This window comes from Podarcis gaigeae, assembly GCF_964106915.1.
Source record: "Podarcis gaigeae genome assembly, chromosome: 3".
Lineage (NCBI taxonomy): Eukaryota > Metazoa > Chordata > Lepidosauria > Squamata > Lacertidae > Podarcis > Podarcis gaigeae.
Window position 1 is genome coordinate 103,118,316 of NC_139680.1, and position 22,004 is coordinate 103,140,319.

At 46.3% G+C, this 22,004-nt stretch overlaps 1 protein-coding gene across 1 annotated transcript in view; it reads left to right on the top strand.

Moving 5' to 3' along the window:
- The window catches only part of TTC7A (tetratricopeptide repeat domain 7A), a 195,547-nt gene extending 183,663 nt beyond the window's left edge, over positions 1 to 11,884 (top strand). The window contains exon 20 of the mRNA XM_083733245.1: positions 11,556 to 11,884. Within this exon, the coding sequence (XP_083589371.1) occupies positions 11,556 to 11,777 (222 nt within the window). The 3' untranslated portion in view covers positions 11,778 to 11,884. The remainder of the gene's footprint in view (positions 1 to 11,555) is intronic.
- Positions 11,885 to 22,004: the final 10,120 nt, after the last annotated feature.

Sequence of the window (22,004 nt, forward strand, 5' to 3'; positions counted from 1 at the left end):
GGATTCACCTGTAGGCCAATCAGGTTGCGGATTCACTTCCATCTGGAGCTGGATTGGGTGGCTCCTGTGGACCAATCAGACTGCTGCATTCTGAATCCTATTGTTCTAGGACCAATCAGACTGCTGCCTTTTGGATCCTTTTCAACTCAGTACATAACAGGTGGCAACCCAGGGACCATGTTTAACTGGAAGTGTCCAGGGCAGCGAGGGGCTGGAGAGAAGCTTCTGCTTTCTGAAGGGCATTCTCTGCATTCCCACTGAGACTGGAACTCAAAATGCACATTTGCTCTGAAATTCTATATTGAACTGCTGAGATCGAGCATCTATGGTACCTGTCCCTTTGTCTTGCGTGTGGTTAGGAGCAGGGCTGGAGGTGGGGAGGGGGCAGCACAAATAATAGGGAGGAATGGAGTGGAATGAGCCGTGGCCCGACTGCCTGCTGCATCCAATGCAAATGTACATCACTGTAGACAGTACCCTGGCAGTCCTAAATGGGAATTGCAAGAATATTGTTGGGATGCTTCATTCAGTTCCCCACTGGCTCCACCAGGCTTCTGTTCAGTTCGCTCACAGGCCTGGACAAGAATCCCAAGAATGTTCCTGTGTTTCTACTATCTCAAAATATTTTTATTTTTATTTTAAAAAGCCAAGTCCTTAGGGAGCAGTGACCTTTCAGACAGGCTTTGAACAGAATCCAAATGCAAGGGAATTAAAACTGGGGTCAGGGGAAAAACTCCTCTTGTTTCAGGGCAACCAGGTCATTTGGATCCAGCAGCAGAATGGTGTATCCTGGCTGCACACAGTAAAATTATAATAATGGGTCAGATGTCAAGACAGTTGTTATTTAGGCAGACTTTAGGAAATGTGTGCATGTGGCAAGGTTGTACTTTTCCTCCATTCACTTATTCAGTAGCATCAACAGCTAAAATCTAGCTATAGATACCCGGACACTGAGATCCAGCGCTGAGGGTCTTCTGGCAGTTCCCTTGCTGCAAGAAGCCAAGTTACGGGGAACCAGGCACAGGGCCTTCTTGGTAGTGGCACCTGCCCTGTGGAATGCCCTCCCACCAGATGTCAAAGAGAACAACAACTACCACACTTTTAGAAGACATCTGAAGGCAGCCCTGTTCAGGGAAGCTTTTAATGTTTAATAGGTTTTTGTATTTTAATATTCTGTTGGAAGCCGCCCAGAGTGGCTGGGGAAACCCAGCCGCATGGGTGGGGTATAAATAAATTATTATTATTATTATTATTGTTGTTGTTGTTGTTGTTGTTGTTGTTGTTGTTGTTGTTGTTATTTGAGATAACTGCATTGCAGGGCATTGGACTAGACGACTCTTGGAGTCCCTTCCAGCTCTACAATTCTGTGATTCCAAGCGATGAGCATGCATGTGCTATGACATTAACCACTTGCAATTTTGTAGAGGTGAGCTCAGGAGCTACTAGGATTAATGCACATCAGTGAACTTTACAGTGAAATACGTTACAGCTCTCTAATATCATAATGTTGTAGGTAGCGGGGCCTCCATCCCATCAAGGAGCATGCAATATTTATAGGAAGTTTTTAATTCTTTATCTTCGCTTTGACTTGACACACACGCCCTCTCTCATCCTTTCTCTTTTCAGCATGTAATAGAAAATACAGAGCTATATATAATTCAGGAATGCCTCTTGATGCATAAAGGGTTATGATTTATGAATCATTTCAGGTTAAGGAAAGATAAAGAAGTGCTCCCCAAAGGACAGGAGACACGGCAGAGCCAGGGCCCCCAAAGGTTGATGCATTCTTGGTTACATCTTTCTGCATTTTCTAGTAGCTGCTACAGCAGCGCGGCCTGTGTGAAGGAGCTGACTGGCTGTAAATTATATGGATGATGTCATTAATAATAGGCGAAAGAAATGAGGTTGCAGAGAGCAGAAAACTCTCGAGCAAAATGAACACATGCCCCACAGTATCAAATCCAGTCCCTTGGCTAGGAATGGGCTGTTGGATCAATCCATCAACCTCTGATGGATTATTTAGAAGGATTGGGTCTGGCATCCCTTTCGCTGTGAGCGTGTGCCAGTATCCATACATAGCAGTTATATCTCAACACAGCTCCTTCCTTCAGGGTTGAAGACCCATGTCCAAAGAACAGTTCCCGCAGAAAATGTCCTTGCATAGACAAAAGAACCTCAGCCTTCAGCTGCTTCTTGAAGCTTCTCCTCCGTTCTTCTCTTGTTTCTCAAACAAATAATTCTCTCACACACAGAGAGAGAGAATAATATCCAACATGGGCAACTTGTGGCCTTCAAACCAATTTTATGCAGGGGAAACCAGGGGTAGAAGGGGGTGGCAGAAAGAGAGAGAAATTTGTTGTTGTTTAGTCATTTAGTCGTGTCCGACTCTTCGTGACCCCATGGACCAGAGCACGCCAGGCACTCCTGTCTTCCACTGCCTCCCGCAGTTTAGTCAAACTCATGCTGGTAGTTTCGAGAACACTATCCAACCATCTCGTCCTCTGTCGTCCCCTTCTCCTTGTGCCCTCCATCTTTCCCAACATCGGGTCTTTTCCAGGGAGTCTTCTCTTCTCATGAGGTGGCCAAAGTATTGGAGCCTCAGCTTCACGATCTGTCCTTCCAGTGAGCACTCAGGGCTGATTTCCTTAAGAATGGATAGGTTTGATCTTCTTGAGGGAAATAAAGAAAGGGGTTGCCCAGCAGAAAGAGAGTAGCGGGCTGGTGCCCACTTTGGGCTTCAACCCCGACCACTTTGGGTTTGGGCTCCACCCACCACTGTTATGTGGCCCTCAACAGATTACCCTTGGGGAAATGTGGCCCTCGACAGAAAAAGGTTTCCCACCCCTCCTTCAGGCCTTATTGTGCATCTTCGTTGGTGCAAGAGACACTTCTCTACGGACTGCGGACTGGATGCTACATGGGCTGGGTGTATGGTGGAAGTTGCCTTATACCATATCAGGCTGTGTGCCAGTCTAGGCCAGTATTGCCTGCTCAGACTGGCAGCAGATCTCCGGGATCTTAGAGAGAGATCTATAGCACCATCTGCTGCCTAAGGTTTTTTAGCTGGAGATACCAAGGATTGGACCTGGGACCTTCTGTGGGCAGCACATGTGCTTCAGCACTAAGCTAGGGTCCCTCTCCCCATGTTCAGCCACATGTTCAGTGCCAATGTCATGCATTGATTGGGAAATACTTGTATGATGAGTCCCATCCACATGGCTGTATCATTCTCATTCAGTCATACAGAATTGCACTGTTTCTCCTAATGGAGAACAGGAAGATTGTGCAGAAGTGATAGGAATTATTTGCAGCTGTCTTGGCTGCAGAAGATATAGGGCAGGTCCTGGTGCCTAATTTTTTATGAAGGGAGAGTGGAGGATAGTTCTAGGCCCTGTTAACAAATAGTACCGTTATTAATATGACCACTCTGTTCTGACTTGCTCAGACCACACCTGGAATACTGTGGCCAGTTCTGAGCACCACAATTTAAGAAGGATATTGACAAGCTGGAACGTGTGCAGAGGAAGGCAACTAGGGTGATCAAGGGTCTAGAAGCCAAGCCTTATGAGGAACGGTTGAAGGAGCTGGGTATGTTTAGCCTGGGGAAGAGGTGACTGAGAGGAGAGATGGTAGCCATCTTCAAATATCTCAAGGGCTCTCACATGGAAGATGGAGCAAGCTTGTTTTCTCCTGCTCCGGAGGGTAGGGCTCGAACCAATGGAGTCAAGTTACAAGAAAGGAGATTCCAAGTTAAAACACCAGGAAGAACTTTCTGACAGTAAGAGCTGTTTGGCAGTGGGGCAGATTTTCTCAGGAAATGGGGGACTCTCCTTCATGGAAGTTTTTGAGCAGAAGTTCGATGGTCATCGGTCATGGATGTTTTAAGTTGAGATTCCTGCTTTTGTTGTTGTTGTTGTTTAGTTGTTTAGTTGTGTCCGACTCTGGCGTCTTTTAATTTCGCAGCTGCTGTCACCATCTGCAGTGATCATGGAGCCCAAAAAAGTAAAATCTCTCACTGCTTTCATTTCTTCCCCTTCTATTTGCCAGGAGGTGATGGGACCAGTGGCCATTATCTTCATTTTTTTGATGTTGAGCTTCAAACCATATTTTGCGCTCTCCTCTTTCAACCTCATTAAAAGGTTCTTTAATTTCTCCTTACTTTCTGCCATCAAAGTTGTGTCATCTGCATATCTGAGGTTGTTGATATTTCTTCTGGCAATCTTAATTCCAGCTAGGGATTCATCCAGCCCAGCCTTTCGCATGATGAATTCTGCATATAAGTTAAATAAGCAGGGAGACAATATACAGCCTTGCCATACTCCTTTCTCAATTTTGAACCAAGCAGTTGTTCCATATCCAGTTCTAACTGCATTGCAGGGGGCTAAACTAGATGACCCTTAGATTAAAAACAAACAGGGTCCATTTAGTGAGTGGTGTAACCTGAGGAGGGAGGCCTGGTCGAGGGAGAATTGCAGGGCCACATAAACAGACCTGGGGGGACTCATTCATCACCACCCCACCAAGCCTGAGATTTCCCACCCCTGTCCTGTAGCCTATTTGCTTTATCTGCAGAGATTCCCAGCTCTGCCTCCCAGATTTACCTGGGTATGTGCTGGATGAGCCCTACATTATGCATTGTGTCTCTTTTCCCTCCTGTCATGGGTGATCTCTTTTTTAAAATCATTAATTCAGCTTTTCCTTCTGTACTTGAATTGCCCTGGGCTGGCTCAGCCCGCATTAGAATGCCCTTTTCAGCTGATGCCAGAACAGGCTTCGCTGAGGAGGACAAAGAATTGAGAGAGCTCTTAAAGGGAAAAGGAGATTGAGGAGACAAGAGGGAGAGAAAGGGCACATCATCACTGTGGAGTTTGAAGCCAAGGATTATTGTGGAATTTACTGAATGTGCAGGTTTGTGTGCAGTGTAGATGCGGCTGGCTGATGAAACAGCAGCATGGAAGAGGAGTTGTCTTATTATGAAGCCTTGGAGCTGAGAACAGAGATGTGGAAGCCTGTTGTGAATGTGGGAGTGGCAAGCGTCCGATCCAGGTGTGCCAAAATAACATGTGGTACAGCCCTTCTGTCATGGACTGGTTGGACACAGAGGAATGGTGGGAGGAACCAGCTGGGGAACCGGCAAGGGAAGAAGGCTCAGAGCCCAAGGAGTGGTAGTGAGACAACAGTGAGTGGTCAGAGGGAGAAGACTGGAAGGAGGAAGGGTCAGAAGCTGAAGAGGTAACAGGGCTTAGTGAGCTGGGAGAGACTGTGACAGAGAGTAGTTCAGAATCAGAGGCAGAAGCTGAAGCAGGAGAGGAGGGAAGCCAAGAGGCAGAGATGAGTCCAGCTAGTGAAGAGGCAAGGGAGTCTCCCCCTCCTGCTGCAACAAGCTCCCCTTCCCCCCTTGTCTGGGGTGTGAAAAGAGGGGTATTACATCCGGTGAAGAAAACGCAGTGCTCCTTCTGGGGTAGTTTGTCTACCTTTGGTCCTCACCCTAAGGCAGTTGGATGGCTCCTTGTACACCTCCTTCCAGCAACTCCTGCAGCCAAGCTGGTGCCAAACGTATTGCTCTGCTTTCCATTGGACCACATCAGCGAGGCCAAGAAGGAGGTCTTGTTGTCCAGGCAGCCCAGTACCTCCATACACACTGGCCAGGCTTGTGCCCCAGGGGAGGTGACTTTGGTGCTGCCAATGCAGCGGTTTGACTTCACCCCTGAAGGCGCACTCCATTGTCTCTTGAGACAGACAGATGCCAGCAACAATGCCCCACTCCCCCTGCCCCGCAGATTGTAGAATCAGTGGACCCCACAACCCCAACCTCCCCCCCCCCACTGATGATGATGATGATGATTTGTACTCCGCCCATCTGGCTGGGTTTCTTCCAACAAAGATTAAAAATACATTAAAAACTTCCCTGAACAGGGCTGCATTTAGATGTCTTCTAAATGTCAGGTAGTTGTTTATCTCTTTGACATCTGATGGGAGGGCATTCCACAGGGCGGGCGCCACTACCGAGAAGGCCCTCTACCTGGTTCCCTATAGCTTTGCTTCTCGCAATGAGGGAACTGCCAGAAGGCCCTCAGCACTGGACCTCAGCGTCCGGGCAGAATGATGGGGGTGGAGGTGGAAAAAGACAAAAAAGAAAGTCAAGTGCTTTGGAGAAAAGGGGCAGGTGGATAAAGCCATCTCTCAAAACAGTGTTTCCACCAGGCATGCACACACATACAAAGCCTGCCCTGTAGCGCAAAAAATGGGCTGGAGGAAGAAAGAAATGTTGTTTGGGTAAACAGTGAATTGAAAGGGGCAGGCCCTGCATACAGAAAGTAAATTCAAACAGCATAACAATGCTCCCATCATGCCGGCCTGCCAGCCGGGAGTATGTTTAGTCTCATCTGTCCCAGAACTAAGAAGCCTTGTGGAATCCTGCTGGCTTCACTGAATAAGCATGAGGACAGCCTGAGCATGCCTTAAAACACACACACACACACACACACACACACAGCCCTTTGGCATGGGAGGGAGCAGGAAGCACTCTTATTTGTGCTGCAGTCCTTGGCAAAGCTGCCCCTGTGGCAACATCCTATGCTCCTTAGAGTCAGTGGCTCTCAGAGCTGCAGACGGGCTCTGGGAGACAAACAGAGCATTGTGCCACTTTAAATGCGTGGATGAGGCACACCTTTCTGTTCCTTCGCTCGCTGCTCCGCTTCCATTTAGGTCTCAGAGAAAGCAGGACTGTCTGCAGAGCATTCCACGCAGCCCACTGTTAGGCTTTGAGGACGTTCAGCGGGACTGGAAGAAATAAAAAGGCCTCTCTTTCTCCTTTCTGCCTCCAATTCCCGGTTTCTCTTCTCCTGTTTGTCTGAGGCTCCCTGGGAAGGGATCAGAGGCTGGGCTTTTTCTGAAAGGCTGCCTAGGGGCCTGCCTTTTATGCCAATAAATGTTTTATCATCGTTAAGCTTCAAAGGCATTAGCAGTGGGTTCTGTTAACATTTGGCGAAATGAAAGAGAGCAGGAGTCGGAGGGATGGGGGAGCGGTGGGCTGCCTTTGTGCCCTAGATGGGAGGCTTCCTTTGATTGTCAGGGGGGGGCTTCTCCCCGGGGGGGGGGGGAGATCTGAGTGTTTTTTCCGCTTTATTCCTTCTGCCTAAGAAATCATGTCAGAAAGAGCAGGGTGGCTTCCTTTCACTCCTTTCCTCTTCGTTAAGAACATGGGGAGGAAACTGCCTTCTACTGAGTCAGCCCACTGGTCCATTAGCTCAGTAATGTCTGCACTGGCTGGCAGCAGCTCTCCAAGTCTTCAGGCAGGGGTCTATCCCAGCCTCTGCAGCTGAGCTACTGCATTTCTCTTCTATGCCTTGTTTTGCATTCCTTGATAGCTAAAAGGGGCCCTAAATGGCAGACTGGTGTTCTTCACACAGCCCACTCTGAGATGTGGGCAGAATGGCCAGTATAATACAGCGCCTTACATTTCTAAAAAATCTAGGGACATGGACATCACTCTTCCTCATTTTACATGGCATACATGAAGACCCATTTCGTAGCCCAGGCATAGGCAAACTAAGCCCTCCAGATGTTTTGGGACTACAACTCCCATCATCCCTAGCTAACAGGACCAGTTGTCAGGGATGATGGGAGTTGTAGTCCCAAAACATCTGGAGGGCCGTGTTCGCCTATACCTGGTGTAGCCTCTCTTTTCTGACAGCATTCATTTTTCAGTTCTCCTTGGAGATAAGAAGATCCATCTTCTTATAACTCAGATGGGTCTGCTTTTATTCTGTTTCTTCATCTTTTAGAATGCGTCATCCTTCCATGTCAATTCTCTGATGTTTTGTGTGTGCGTGTGTGCACGCGCTCACACCTAAAAATATAAAAATGAAAGTAATCAGAAAGTAATACAGAAAACCTTGCCCAACGCAGACAGGGCATCATTTCATATTTCAGCTGCTAGAGGCCAGGTTCTCCAGTAGGTTTAATTGGATAAATTCATAGAATCATAGAGTTGGAAGAGACCACAAGGGCCATCGAGTCCAACCCCCTGCCAAGCAGGAAACACCATCAGAGCACTCCTGACATATGGCTGTCAAGCCTCTGCTTAAAGACCTCCAAAGAAGCACACTCCACCACACTCCTTGGCAGCAAATTCCACTGTCAAACAGCTCTTACTGTCAGGAAGTTCTTCCTAATGTTTAGGTGGAATCTTCTTTCTTGTAGTTTGGATCCATTGCTCCGTGTCCGCTTCTCTGGAGCAGCAGAAAACAACCTTTCTCCCTCCTCTATGTGACATCCTTTTATATATTTGAACATGGCTTATCATTTCACCCCTTAACCTCCTCTTCTCCAGGCTAAACATGCCCAGCTCCCTTAGCCGTTCCTCATAAGGCATCGTTTCCAGGCCTTTGACCATTTTGGTTGCCCTCCTCTGGACACGTTCCAGTTTGTCAGTGTCCTTCTTGAACTGTGGTGCCCAGAACTGGACACAGAACTCCAGGTGAGGTCTGACCAGAGCAGAATACAGAGTGGCACTATTACTTCCCTTGATCTAGATGCTATACTCCTATTGATGCAGCCCAGAATTGCATTGGCTTTTTTAGCTTGAATTGATTCAAGTTACAAGAAAAGAGATCCCAGCTAAACATCAAGGAGAACTTTCTGATCGTAAGAGCTGTTCAACAGTGGAACACACTGCCTTGGAAGGTGGTGGATTCTCCTTCCTTGGAGATTTTTTAAGTAGAGGTTGGGTGGGCATCGGTCATGGACGCTTCAGCTGCCATTCATTCATTGTAGAGGGTTGGGCTAGATGGCCCTCGGGTCCCTTCCCACTCTACAGTTCTATGATTTTATCTTCCATGTAGGTAAGCATGAGGCATTATCCCCAAGGACACATTTCAGCCAGGCAAGAACATTCAAGTGAAGAAGGGTCATGATGGAGGTAGCCTGGGGAGAGTTTTGACTGAAGGCCCAATAAAGAGGTTGTAGGGAGTAATGGAAGAAAGGACATGAGCAGCGTTTTTGAAAATATGCGTGGTGGAACTGGATAGCAGAAGCCATTTACTTCCCCTCTCAAAACACCGGATCATCCTGCAAAACCAAGCAGAAGGCTGGTGATTCAGGACAGACGAAAAGGAAAGCGCTTCTTTGCACAACGCAGAATTCACTTAGGGAACCAAAATGGGACGATGGGACCTGCTGGCTTAAATTGCTTTAAAAGATGGTTAGACACATTCATGGATAATGAGTCTATCAACAGTTATCCTCCTTGCTAGCTTAATGCATGCTCCCAGTTTAGAGGCATTATGTCACCAGATTCTGGTGGCTGGTGGGCAGTAATGGTAAAGGACAATTTCCCTTCTGCCTGCTTGTGAGCTCCCAGAAGCATCAGATCGGCTGCTGTGGGAAAGAGGTTGTTGGACCAAGTTGACCCTTAGTAGGATCCAGCAGCCCTCTTCCTTATAGTCTTACGAACACAGCGACATTCTTTTCCAACTTGGGACGTGACTGGATGCAAACAGGAGTTAAGAGCCCCTGAGGAATTCACAGGACTCATAATTGACATCCTGAGGCTTCACCTCCCAGAAGATTATATATTGGTCTAAGGAAAATAAATAAAACTCATGTAGAGAAACGAAACAGAAAAGCCGTTCCACCTTGCCCAGAATAACGAGGAGGTGACGCTGTTAATTATTTGCTTTAAAATAAAATAAAAATAAAAACAGGATGCTAATTGCTAATCTTCCCTAGATCTCTGCTGATTTCATAAAAATTATTCATGCACCTCAACAAGAGGAGTTTCTATGGAAACCGAGAAACTGAACTTTCATTAGGAAACCTACCAAAAAAATAATAATATGCCCAGCTAAAAATGTAAATTGCCCTTTTGCGGGAGGATATATGAATACCCTCCTTTCTCTCCCCAACCCCCTTTCCATTCTGCATCGTGGGCAGATCCCAGCTGGACTCTTACATGGCAACAACATGAAGGCATTGTTTACTGCTTGCCAGACTCTGTGGGGATATGTAAAATTCTGCCAGAGCTCAGCATCTCTCAAGGGGTGGGTTCTTCAGGGAAACAAAGTGTTCAGTGCTATATGTCATACCAGCTTTAGGGAGTCAAAAATACAGAGCTGTAAAAAATGGAAAAAGAGACTGTAATCCTTCAGCCCAATCCTGAGACCCAGGAAGCTATCAGCATTTTTATATCCTGAGCTGCTTCCACAATGGGCATTTACTGCAGAATAACAGGGCATCTGAGCAACGCCATGAACAAAACACCCCATGTTTTTTCTTCCATTCATCATTGAGGTGGATAGGTTCTGAGCTCAGAAAACCCAGTGGTTTATTTTATAAGAACACACACAATGGAACAGCTGGATGATTTCCCCAGGTATATAGATGACTTCTTGCACAGCTATTCTGTCCAGCTGTGGTCTAGCTTTTTCCTAAATTGATCTAGCCATTTCAGCTCTTATCTCCACAACCTTTCCCTTTCCAAATTGCATGCCTTTACATCCCTTTCTGTTATCTCCCACCCCCCTTAAAATGCAGTGGGGGAGCAGGATCACACACACCCTGGGAACTGTAGTTTGAGGTTCCTGGGAATTGTAGTTCTGTGAGGGATAAACTACAGCTCCCTGGACACATTTTTTTGGGGAGGGAGCACTTTAAATGTACAGTATGTACACAGCCATAATCCCCCTGGGAAAGGATTTTGTCCCCCAGTGCCACACCACTATTCCAAGCAGTGGTTTCCTTCCTAGTTTCAGTCGGTAGGAAGGCTGGGCTGGTTTCACTAAGTCCTGGATGCAAAAAGGAGGAGGGGACAGACTGCAGTGGTGAAATTGTGGGCGGCAGGAGGGTTTGGGACTCCTTGTCACTTTATCCCTGTATATGGTATCCCCCTCTTTTCTTTTTCTTTTACCAAAAGTACACAGAAGTATGATAAACAGAAAAGAAGTTGGGGGGGGGAGAAGAAAAACACAGCAGGCAGTTTCTAAATAAATGATAAACTGAGCATAGGTATCGTATATGTCCTCCTTTTGCCATCTATTTACCTAAAAAGTTTTACAAATTTACATTTCCTTGTGCTTTATTACGCCGACACATTATGGGTGCACTACATCCCATACTGCTGTTACCAGCTGCAACTGGAAAAAAGGTACCCACCCTGGAGGACTAGTTAATAAAAATATGGGGTATAGTTTAAAATGGCACCACTTTTTTAAAGTGGCACATCCTGCCCTGCCACTGTGTTTGAAGAAGCAGGCCTGCCACCAGAATGTAAGGTGTGATGGATTGGGTCAGACTTCCCCAACCCGGTGCTCTCCAAATGTTTTATCCTGCAACTCCCAACAGCCCCAGACAGCATGTCCAATGGCCAGTGTGTGTGTGTGTGTGTGTGATGGTCCAAAACATCTGGATGGTTGGAGCAGGATGCTGTTGGAGGATGAGCAAGATGACTCTGCAGAAGGCAACTTCCTATTTTCCTGTCTGGTTCTCTTACCAGACACACTACTGAACGGCTTGGTTTTATTATGCACTAACACCGGGTTGCTTTTCCTTGACAGGGGCTGGTGCTGAACAGGCTCGGGCGGAGAAACTTGGCTCAGAAGGTTCTGCAGGACGCAGTCCAGGTACAGAGCACCAGCCACAAAGCCTGGAACAGCCTTGGAGAAGTGCTTCATGCTCAGGGGAAAAACGAAGCAGCTGTGGAGTGCTTCCTGACGGCTCTGGACCTCGAATCCAGCAGCCCCGTCGTGCCATTCACGGTCATCCCCAGGGAACTGTGATGGCATAGAATTTCTTCCATGCACATGTGTTCCGTGGAGGTAATTCCAACAGCACACATATCAAATAAGCAATTTGTTTACAGTGCAATAAATATATATATACGTGGCTCCTTTTGTTAACCTAGAATTCAGAAACCTTTACCCAAGGAAGTGGCTCTATTTCAGGGATAATGCGTTTTCCCAACATGCAGATTGCAATATATATTATTGGTGGTGGGGAAATGCGATTATTTTTCTGGCTGCTGGGGCTGCTGCAATTTGCGGTGCTGCCTTGAACTTCCCTTCACCCAAAAACACGGGCCATCCAGAATGCATGGCAGTGCCGCAGGCGCTTGTATACTCTCCTGTCCTTTCTTCAGATTGCAAAAATGGAACATTTGGTGGCAGATTGGGGAGTGGGGATTGTATGTCACACACCTGGCAGGTCACAATTTCCTTGGCTGAATCAGCTTGGTGGGTTTTGCAAGCCTAACATAATGCGGTTCTGCGCATATTGTTGGCACCTATTGGATAGTGTCTGTGACATTGCTGATGAGCAATACAAGGCCTTTCCCAAGTCTGCATCATGCTGTCATCTTTACACCACCCCTAAGCAAGAAAAATTGCATGCGCTGTAAAACTAACTAGTATGAAGACTCAAGGTTTGCGTGGGTGGGGGAACCTTGCCAGTTCACACTTGGCATAAGACTTCTGGGTTGCTTTACTCAGAAAATGGGAAAGTACTTCTGCAAATCCTGGAGTTTTCCCAACCTGACTGATACCTCCTCCTTATGCATGGATGGATGCTGGTGTTTTCACTACATAAGCCAGAGATGGCCTGGTGGACCAAATCTTTTATCTTCTACCACCTCACCAGCCAACTTTGACAGCTGGGCGGGGCCACCCACTTGTCAATCACCTGATGTCCCAATGGCGTTCGGCTGACAAGTGGGCAGTCCCTCTGCCTGTCAGAGTTGACCTGCAGGGTGGAAGGAGGGGTCTGCTTCGCTGGCGTTTTCCCCCAGAGGGAACATTATGGAGAAGCAGCACCCAGCAGGATTGAACCCCAGTAATGTCACCAACTGACATATAGGCGTGGTTTGGGGGTGGGAATGGCCTCGGAGGGAGAAATGGACCCCTCCCTACCACGCTGGTGGGACAAGATCAGCCAAGCCTCTGGAGGTTTCCCATTCCTGATACAAACAATGGCACCCACCTCTGAACATTGGGAATAGAGGGAGTGATAGTTTCAGTAATGTTTAGGACTGCGGACTTGTTCATGGCTTTGCTCTAAATTTGCTTTAATAGCAATTTTCCTGACACACTAAAATGGGAAGCCTTTCCCCATCAACAGCACCCTGGAAGGAAGGGCTTCCTCTTTCCTTTATGTTTGTCAGACTGTAGTTTTCATGACCTGACCATATTCCTGCATTAAAGAGGATTGGTCTAGACAGCCTTCCAGCTCTACGATTCTAGGACTCTATATGGCCCTGCTCCACAGCACCAGCTGCCTTTCTTCCAGATATCAATGCCATCTAAACAAATGGACTAGGCCCAAGCACAGCTTTTATTTTCCAAGGATGTCTGATGGATTGTGAAGAGGCCTGTTTAAAAAAGTAGGACACGGAGGGGGCACTATACCCTAACTGCCCATCTCCCCCTCAAAACCATAATTTGTTCCGTTCTGAATGTGTGCAGTTTTCTGAAGGAATTTGTCACATTGTGCAGGTACACAGAACCAAAGAGTTGAAAGGTCGCTTAATCCAACCTCCCTGTGTTCAGTGGAGGAAGTTGTCACTACTGCAACACCCCTGATGGATGGCCATCCAGCCTTTGCTTAAACACCGACAGCGAAGGAGAGCCCATCACCTCCTGAGGCAGAATCTGTTCTATGCTCAAACAGCTCATAAGAACATAAGACGAGCCTGTTGGATCAGGCCAATGACCCACCTAGTCCAACATCTCATTCTATTACTGTAAGGAAAGGTTCTAGAGCCATTTAGCTGACTTTCCCATTCATTTGTTCTAGTTCTTCCCTCTGGAGAACAAATCTGCTCCATCCTTCAGTGACAGTCCTTTAATTATTTGGAGGCAGCTATTGTCATGTCTCCCTTTAACCTTGTTTTCTCTAAACATACCCAGCTCTTTCCATCGTTGCTCACAGAACTTAAGTTTCCAAAACCAATTGTCATCCTAGGTTAGAAGTGTTTGTCAATCTCTTCCTTAAAATATGGCGCCCAGAACTCCTCCAGCTTTTCAACAAAGCCTCCAGATTGAGCTTACACGAAGATATACACACATAGGAAGAGAAATAAAACGGGTCTGCTTTGGCTGCTTACTCTGAAAGAAGCCCATAGGCCTTAATAGGGTTACTCAAGGGACTGCGCTGTCAAAGTACACAGACATTAGGCGCCTCTGTGCTAATGGCATCGAGCCGCAAGACTGAATTTTGGATATCAAAACTAAGGGCCTTTGTCAGTTCACGTTTTCCCGGTTGTTAATATTTTATTCTGTTTTAGATATTTGTTGCAAGGAAAAATACCTGATCATATAATTTGACCGAGCTTTGTTTTTAGTGATTATACTTTAGAAAACATTTATGTTTTTAGGATAGGTAGGTAGAATATATATGTCTGTGTTTTACTTTGATGCTGTACATCATAAGACTGTTATCCATCCATCTCTTTATGTGGCTTTAGACAGCCATAATTAAGCACTTTGGTAATCTGTTGACTTCACTGGGAGACTTAAGCATGGAGCTAAGTTCTAGGTGGTGGTAGTGGTGGTTTTAATGAGCATATAAAGTGTTAAATATGTTTACTCATGGAAGTTTCTGCCTAGGGTTCTATATCTGCATTGTTGCCTTAAATCAGGGATGGGGAACCTGTGACCCTCTAGATCAGGCATAGGCAACCTTCGGCCCTCCAGATGTTTTGGCCTACAACTCCCATGATCCCTAGCTAACAGGACCAGTGGTCTACAACTCCCATCATCCCTAGCTAGCAGGACCACTATTCAAGGATGATGGGAATTGTAGTCCAAAAACAGCGGGAGACCCAAGTTTTTGGGAAACCATGATCTAGAGCAAAGATGGCTAACACTGGGCCTGCAAGGCCAGATGCATCACCCCAAGCAAGTTTTTTTCTCCCCCCCCCCCTCCAACACCCAATAGAATTTGGTGGAAGCTAAAATATATTTTTTAATGTAGACACAGTGATGGGGGCAGCAGAAAAGCTTAAGCCTTTCCACCCAGACCAGTGCCCAGATGGTGATTGCCCCTCCCTGGGCATCAGATCAATCGCCAGATGCCTCAGCTGATTTGTATGGATCACCCAAGGAGGGGAGCTGTGTACCTCTTGTGCATGAGCATGCACACAAGAGAGAGTGCATGCATGCAAGACCTTGGGGTGACACTCATAATTGGCGTGCGTCACCCAGGAGGTTAGCCAAGGGGGAATGTGTCCCTCTGGCCAAAAGGTTAGCTACCCCCAGTCTAAAGGATGGCAGGTTCCCCAGCCCTGATCTAGAAAAACTGACTGCTATGATATTGTGCTGTAGGAAATACTGGACCAAACTTGAGGTACCTCTGGGCACACAAGAAACAAGTGTTATTGACTCCTTGCAACCGATGAGCATACCCTTTTGTCAGCAAAACAAAAGGACTTGCATTGATATACGCATAATCCTGCACATATGATGTTGAAACAGCAATTCCATGCAATATATGTTGTTTGTGGCACAGATGGAGAAAAACATATCATTCCAAGTAAATGGTCCTGTTGGCTCTTGATTGTTGCTCTTCCCAGCTCAGGAATCAGAGAGAGGAGACAGGCCTTCAGGGAACTGCTATGCTGGTATTCCAGTGGCCTTGCCAGTCGCTTTTGATTGTTTTCTTGCAATTCACGCACCTGAGCAAGTGCTTCCCCCCCCCCCAAAGGCCTTTTGCATTAAACAGTGAAAGAGGATGTGTGCACTTTCAAAGTCCTGTTGCACTATTATCAAAGTTTACACACTCCCACTAACAGATTGAGTTAAAAAATAAAATAAAAAGGGAGAGCGCCCCTTAACTACTTCACTTCTCTCATTCTCAGGGACTAACATCACCTCAGTAGCCTAGACTAGGCTTTTGCAGCCCAAGCGTTAGAAAACAAGGCCACTTTAAGGCCTGTTTTATGCTGTGTACGTTAATCATAGTGTAATCATGAAAGTGATAAAGCATCACTGCATATGGTAGTTCAGTGGTATAGCACCTCCTTTGCTTCTTGCACGGCTCAATCTCTGATCCCTAGCAACCTGCCAAAAGGCCCCCTTTTCATTTTTGCACCTCATATTCTGGAGGCAAAAATTGGCATTTCAGTGGGGTGGTATATGGAGGGAAGCCCTTGCCTTTGCCATGCAGCACGCTCATAAATTATGCCACATGCTCACAGTGGCATAGCGTGGGGGGTGCAGGGGGGCCCGGCCGCACCGGGTGCAACATCTGAGGGTTAGGGGGCGCAAATCCACAGGTTAGGGGGCGCAAATTACTTGCCTTGCCCTGGGTGCTGACAACCCACGCTACGCCGCTGCGTGCTCATGTAGTATCATTCCCAGAGTTGGGGAGTGGCAAGCATCCTTGGAATAGTGCTTTATGGACCAGGACTTTGGCAAACCTGCATAACCCTGCATTCAGCGCTGCAGAAATCTCAAATGTCACCTTTGTATCCGAGAGTCTCTAAGAGGTGTTATTCCTGTACAGCGGAGCAAACCAAATATTTATTCTATTATATTCCAGTGACTGTTGCTATTTATTAGATTTGCTCATTGTCCTTCTACAGGAAAAATACTATACCTAAAAGGCACGATCAAGCAAAATCTAGTTGCATTTGAATCCCATTGAAAGCAATGAAACTACTACTATTCATGACAAACACAAATCCTGTTGATGTACACTCTGTAGGTTTTATTTGAGACTCACTTTTGTTGGGTTACATCTTTTCCGGAACGGGGTTAGTTTAGGAGCCTTTGACTGATGTTCATCAGCCATAAGGGGGACTAAAGTTCATCCACTTTCCCCAATGGCTTCAGAATATTCCAAACAAAACTACCGTTTCCCCCTCTTGCAGCCAGCCACCATTCTAAAATGTAGCATCCTCAAGGAAGCCGCACATAATATCTGATTTTATTTGCAAACTAGTTTGTGATGCTGCTGAGATTTGATATGCTTTTTCGTATGAAATGTGAGAGCATTGAGTTTCAAATGACTCTCACTAGATGAATAAACAAATTCCATGGAGAAAGATGTGTTGTGTTGTGTGTGCAGTCATTTCCTGCTGCTTGTTGTTCTTTGCAATTCATGATTGCTGCAAATATCACAAGCTTTCGGGAATCCAATCCTGAGAAAAGCCTCCAGTGAACTCCGGGTTGCAAAAGACAATTTAACACATATCCAGCAATTCATGTGCAATGGAATTGTGAATGTTCAAGGAGGTTTGAGACAGGTGCTGTCTCACAGCGTCCATGACTCAATGCTGAAATTGGATCAGCCCAATTTGCCAATTCAAGTGACATCATCTAATTCCCCCTGGCCCTGACCTGATGGGAAAGTTGTGAGACTTTGGCAGGATGTGCTAAATAGAAATAAACTACACGACCTAAACAGAGCTAAAGCAGACTACAATTCACAGGAAGTGATTGTACAAACTTTCCCTCAGGGATTATCCTAATCTGTGTTAGTCCAAAGGGATTATCCTAATCCAGGTTAGAGATGGTGAGAACTAGCCCTGAGCCAAAAATGGCTCCCTGGTTCCAAGGCCCACAAAAGAAGAGATGAATTTTCAGCTGGTGGGGACTGCCATCTGCGCCACCCCACCCCACCCCAAAGCCACTGGGTGCACCATTACTGAAACAGAGGCATTGTGGGAGATCATAGGAAGCTGCTTGAGACCAGCTCAGACCACCAGTCATTCCAGCTCAATGATGAGCAGCTGTTTTCCGGGGTTTCAGGTGAGTATAGTTCAGGCCTACCTGGAGATGCTGGGGAGTCAACGTGGGACCTCCTGCATTCAAACACGTTCTGCAGACCTTCTTTATGAAGACAAGACCCACAAGGCCAAAGTTTACTGCTCCGTCATCACCTGAGGTGGTGGATCAATGTTGTTTTAAAAGCTAGGGTGGGTAGCAGCCTTGTCTGCCCCTCCAGGATGTGAAAAAGCCAAGGATTTCTGTGTCTCCTCCAGCGCCAGAAAGGAAGGGTTTGGTTTTTTTTACCACCCCAAGCCCTCTTTTCCAGCAAAGGTGTGTGTGTTTGAAAGATCTGCGTCAGACAAAAAGACAAAATAATTACAGGATGCAAAGAATCCCCACGACGGGGTGAGCTCCCGTTCCTTGGTCCCTGCTCCTGCCCACCTAGCAGTTCAAAAGCATGTCAAAGTGCAAGTAGATAAATAGATACAGCTCTGGCAGGAAGGTAAACGGCGTTTCCGTGTGCTGCTCTGGTTCACTAGAAGCAGTTTAGTCATGCTGGCCACATGACCCGGAAGCTGTACGCCGGCTCCCTCGGCCAATAAAGCGAGATGAGCGCAGCAACCCCAGAGTCGTTCGCAGCTGGACTTAACTTTCAGGGGTCCCTTTACCTTTAACTTTAAGGAGACCTGTTCACTTTTGCACAGAACGGCCTGCAACTTTTTCCTGCTGTTCAAACAAACCTCTTTTTTCTTCTCAAAGCAGTTTGCAAAGAGACATACAGCAAAATAAAATGATACAACACCCAGCTGAAACAACCTTTCCGTTTCAGGATGCTATGGAAACCCTGTGCAAGAGCAGTTTGCCGCTTTGAGGAGTATGAGTGCTGCCATCCTTAGAAGCGCTTGGAAGAGCTTAGTAATTTGTCCTGTTCCCATCCCTGCCTGCACTCCATCGTCATATGAGAGGCGAAACTGCAGCTGCCTTCACAATGACGTGTATTTATTTCAGGGGAAATGTGAGTTCAAGGGGTTAAGGGCAGTCTGGCCATTGTGGGTCAGAGGTAGCTGGCTGGTCAGCCTACAAGTCATTGTCTGGCTGAGGTAATTAGCAAATGAATGTTGCCTCCAAAGAGGATCCAAGGCTGCAAATCCCCTTGTCCTGGGCTGACAACATAAACACTGCCTTAGATTACAAGCTTCGGTTTCCAGAAACCTGCTCAAACCAGACTAGGAATTCATTATCCGTGTGAAAGGATAATAACTTGCTCCAAGGATAACCTCCAAGAAAAAGAGATGGAGTTGCGTGTTTTTTTCCAAAAGGAGAAAAGAACACCACAACTTTACCACAAGGCATGATTCACCTTTTAGAGCAGAGTGGAGAACCTGAGCCATGGGGGCCAAAGGCAGCCCTCGAATTCTCCATCTGGCCCTCAGGACTCTCCTCACACCACACCCCAGGTCACAAGTCTCACCTGCCCTGCGTCACACCCTGTTGGAGTGTTTTTCCGTGGTTGGACTGGGACTTTGAACTCAGACCATGCCTTTTGCATTCCCCGATGGATTGGGGAGATATATTTTGCGGGGTTGCTGCTGTTGTTCTTTTACTGTACATTTCAGCAGTTCAAACCCTTTTGAATTGGTCCTGAAAAACCTTAACTTCCTGTAACCTCCAGCCATGAGCAAAAATGTTTACACAGCCTGGATGTGACTCATGTTGATCCAGGACTATACCCCATGAGTAGCTTCTAAACAGCTGCTTCCTTTTCTTTCTTTCTTTTTTATTTTTTAGAATTGTTTATTAAGGTTTTCAATTAAGTACTGACAAAGCAGATAATGGAGGCAAAAATGATCGCATAAACCATGGGTAGGCAAACTAAGGCCTGGGGGCCAGATCCAGGAATCAGCATGTTTTTACATGAGTAGAATGTGTCTTTTTATTTATTTGTTCATTATTATTTTTCAAAATATAGTCTGGCCCCCCACAAGGTCTGAGGAACAGCGGATCAGCCCCCTGCTGAAAAAGCTTGCTGACCCCTGGCATAAACTGAAACACAAACTAACACTAACATTTCTTTTGTGTGTGGCAACAAGGAAGAAAACAAAAGTGGCTATCATAGGAGAGAAGTCCGTTACACAGAGCAGACCAGATTAAACTATCTCTCTCTTTCATATTTATCAAAATGCATATGGATGATCTCATTGATGGGAGGTATTCCCTCTTGCTAAATGCATTATTAGTATTCAGGAAGAATCAGCAAATCATGCATTAATTCTCTTATCTGGTGTGTGTAGTGAAATAATATCTACTGATTACTTCAAAGCAGAAATACACTTGCGGGCAAAGAAGATTGAAAGCAGATTTTGACGTGAAATAAGAAGTTTGGGTTGTTCCTGACTTCAAACGTGTCTTTTGTAAATAATGTAACTGGATCGGTTGCACCTTCTAGGTAACTGCACACAATTCTCGAACTGACATTCATTTGCCAAAACCATTGATTGACCTCAGTGAAAATTGCCACTGGTCAGTAGCAAATATCACTCGCCCTCCTATTCTGTCAGACCTCATTCCCATATAACTGGAGGCCAAAGCAGGGTTTTTCCCCCAGCCAGAACTCACCAAATCTCAGTTCTGGCACCTCTCAGGTGCACACCATTGCCATTCTAAGAGAAAAAGGAAGGTGTTCATGGTGAGTTCCAGCACCTCTTTTTCTAGAAAAACAGCACTGATCATAATAAAATAAAACAATACTTTCATACTGACTCCAGGTGGAGTTTCTGGTCAGGTTTAAGGGCTGGTTTTGACCTTTAAAGCCCTTTGTGGCTTAGGGCCCTCGTATTTATGGGAGTGCCTCTCCTGGTATGACCCGCAAAGGACCTTAAGGTCCATGAATAATCATAGTTTAGAGGTCCCGGGCCCTAAGGAAGTCAGATTATCCTCCGCCAGGGCCCTTTCAGTGATGGTTCCGACCCGGTGGAATGCTCTGTCCCATGAGACTAGGGCCCTGCAGGATTTAACTTCCTTCTGCAGGGCCTGTAAGACAGAGCTATTCCACCTGGCTTTCAATTTGAACTTAGCCTGATCTTTTATTCCCCTTCCTTCCTTCCTTCCTTCCTTCCTTCCTTCCCTCCCCTTCCCCTTTTTATAAAAATTACCCGCTCTGGGATCCCACAGCTAATTCTCCCCTGGTCTCCTCGCTGGCCCAAATAGGACTAATTTAGCCAGCTAGCCCTGGTGATCATCTAATGTTTATTGGATGGATTTTGCCCCTAAATTGATTTTTGAAATCTGAATTTATTGTTATTCATGTTTTATACTGTATTTTAAGCTGTTTTTTGTTGCATCAATTAAGTGTTTAAAATTTGTTGTTAGCCGCCCTGAGCCCGGTTTTCTGAACCGGGAAGGGTGGGGTATAAAAAATATATATTAGTAGTAGTAGTAGTAGTAGTAGCTTCCATACATATACACAACTTGAGCATAGGATGAAGAAGCTCACAGCATTAAACATCCTCTTAAACTTCCCCTTTTAGGCTTCCAGCACAGAGCAAGACAGGTCTCTGTGTCTCCCAGCTTCCAGCTTGCACATGTCATGACTCTGCTGTTGTTTTGCCTAAGATCAAATGGCCTTCACTCCTCACAACTGCCTCATTGGAACAAGACCTGCTGGGAAGAGTTGCTGTACTCACTAGGCCTGAGTGAGTCCACGACACCTTGTGAGTTATCACTGACCTCTACCCAATGCCCACCCTGACACACTGTATGTAAAACCAGTGGGCTGGCCCTAGCGACGTCATTGGGGTCCCTAACATTGGGGTCTCACCAGTGGCCCCGATGTTCACCCCGAGTGGGGACGAAAAGCCAGCTGCCACAGTGCACAGCAACTAAACTCTTGCATCACCTCAGCAAGACAATGAAAAAAGCCCTTTTCCATTCTTCTGCATCCGCCACCTGCCTGAACCAGCCCCCTCGCCTCGTGTGTGTTTTCAGTGTAACCGAAATAGATTTTCAGTGTGTAAACAGTCATTCTACCCACCTCATCCATATTTGATGGATACGCCTGTGCAGTGGATACTCGGATCCGCTCGGTAAGTGATAAGAAACCAGATACAATAGTGTCACAGGCCCTTCTCAGTTACATGGCACGGGTGGCAGCTGTTATTCTAGGCAGCTTGCAGCGTAACGGGTGCAGGAGGGATAGGAAAATTAATTAGAGGTATATATTGCGGAAATCACCTTTTCCACATTCAGCATCGCGCCGCTTTTAATAGAAAGGTCTACTCGGGGTTGCCGAGTTCATGGAAAGTC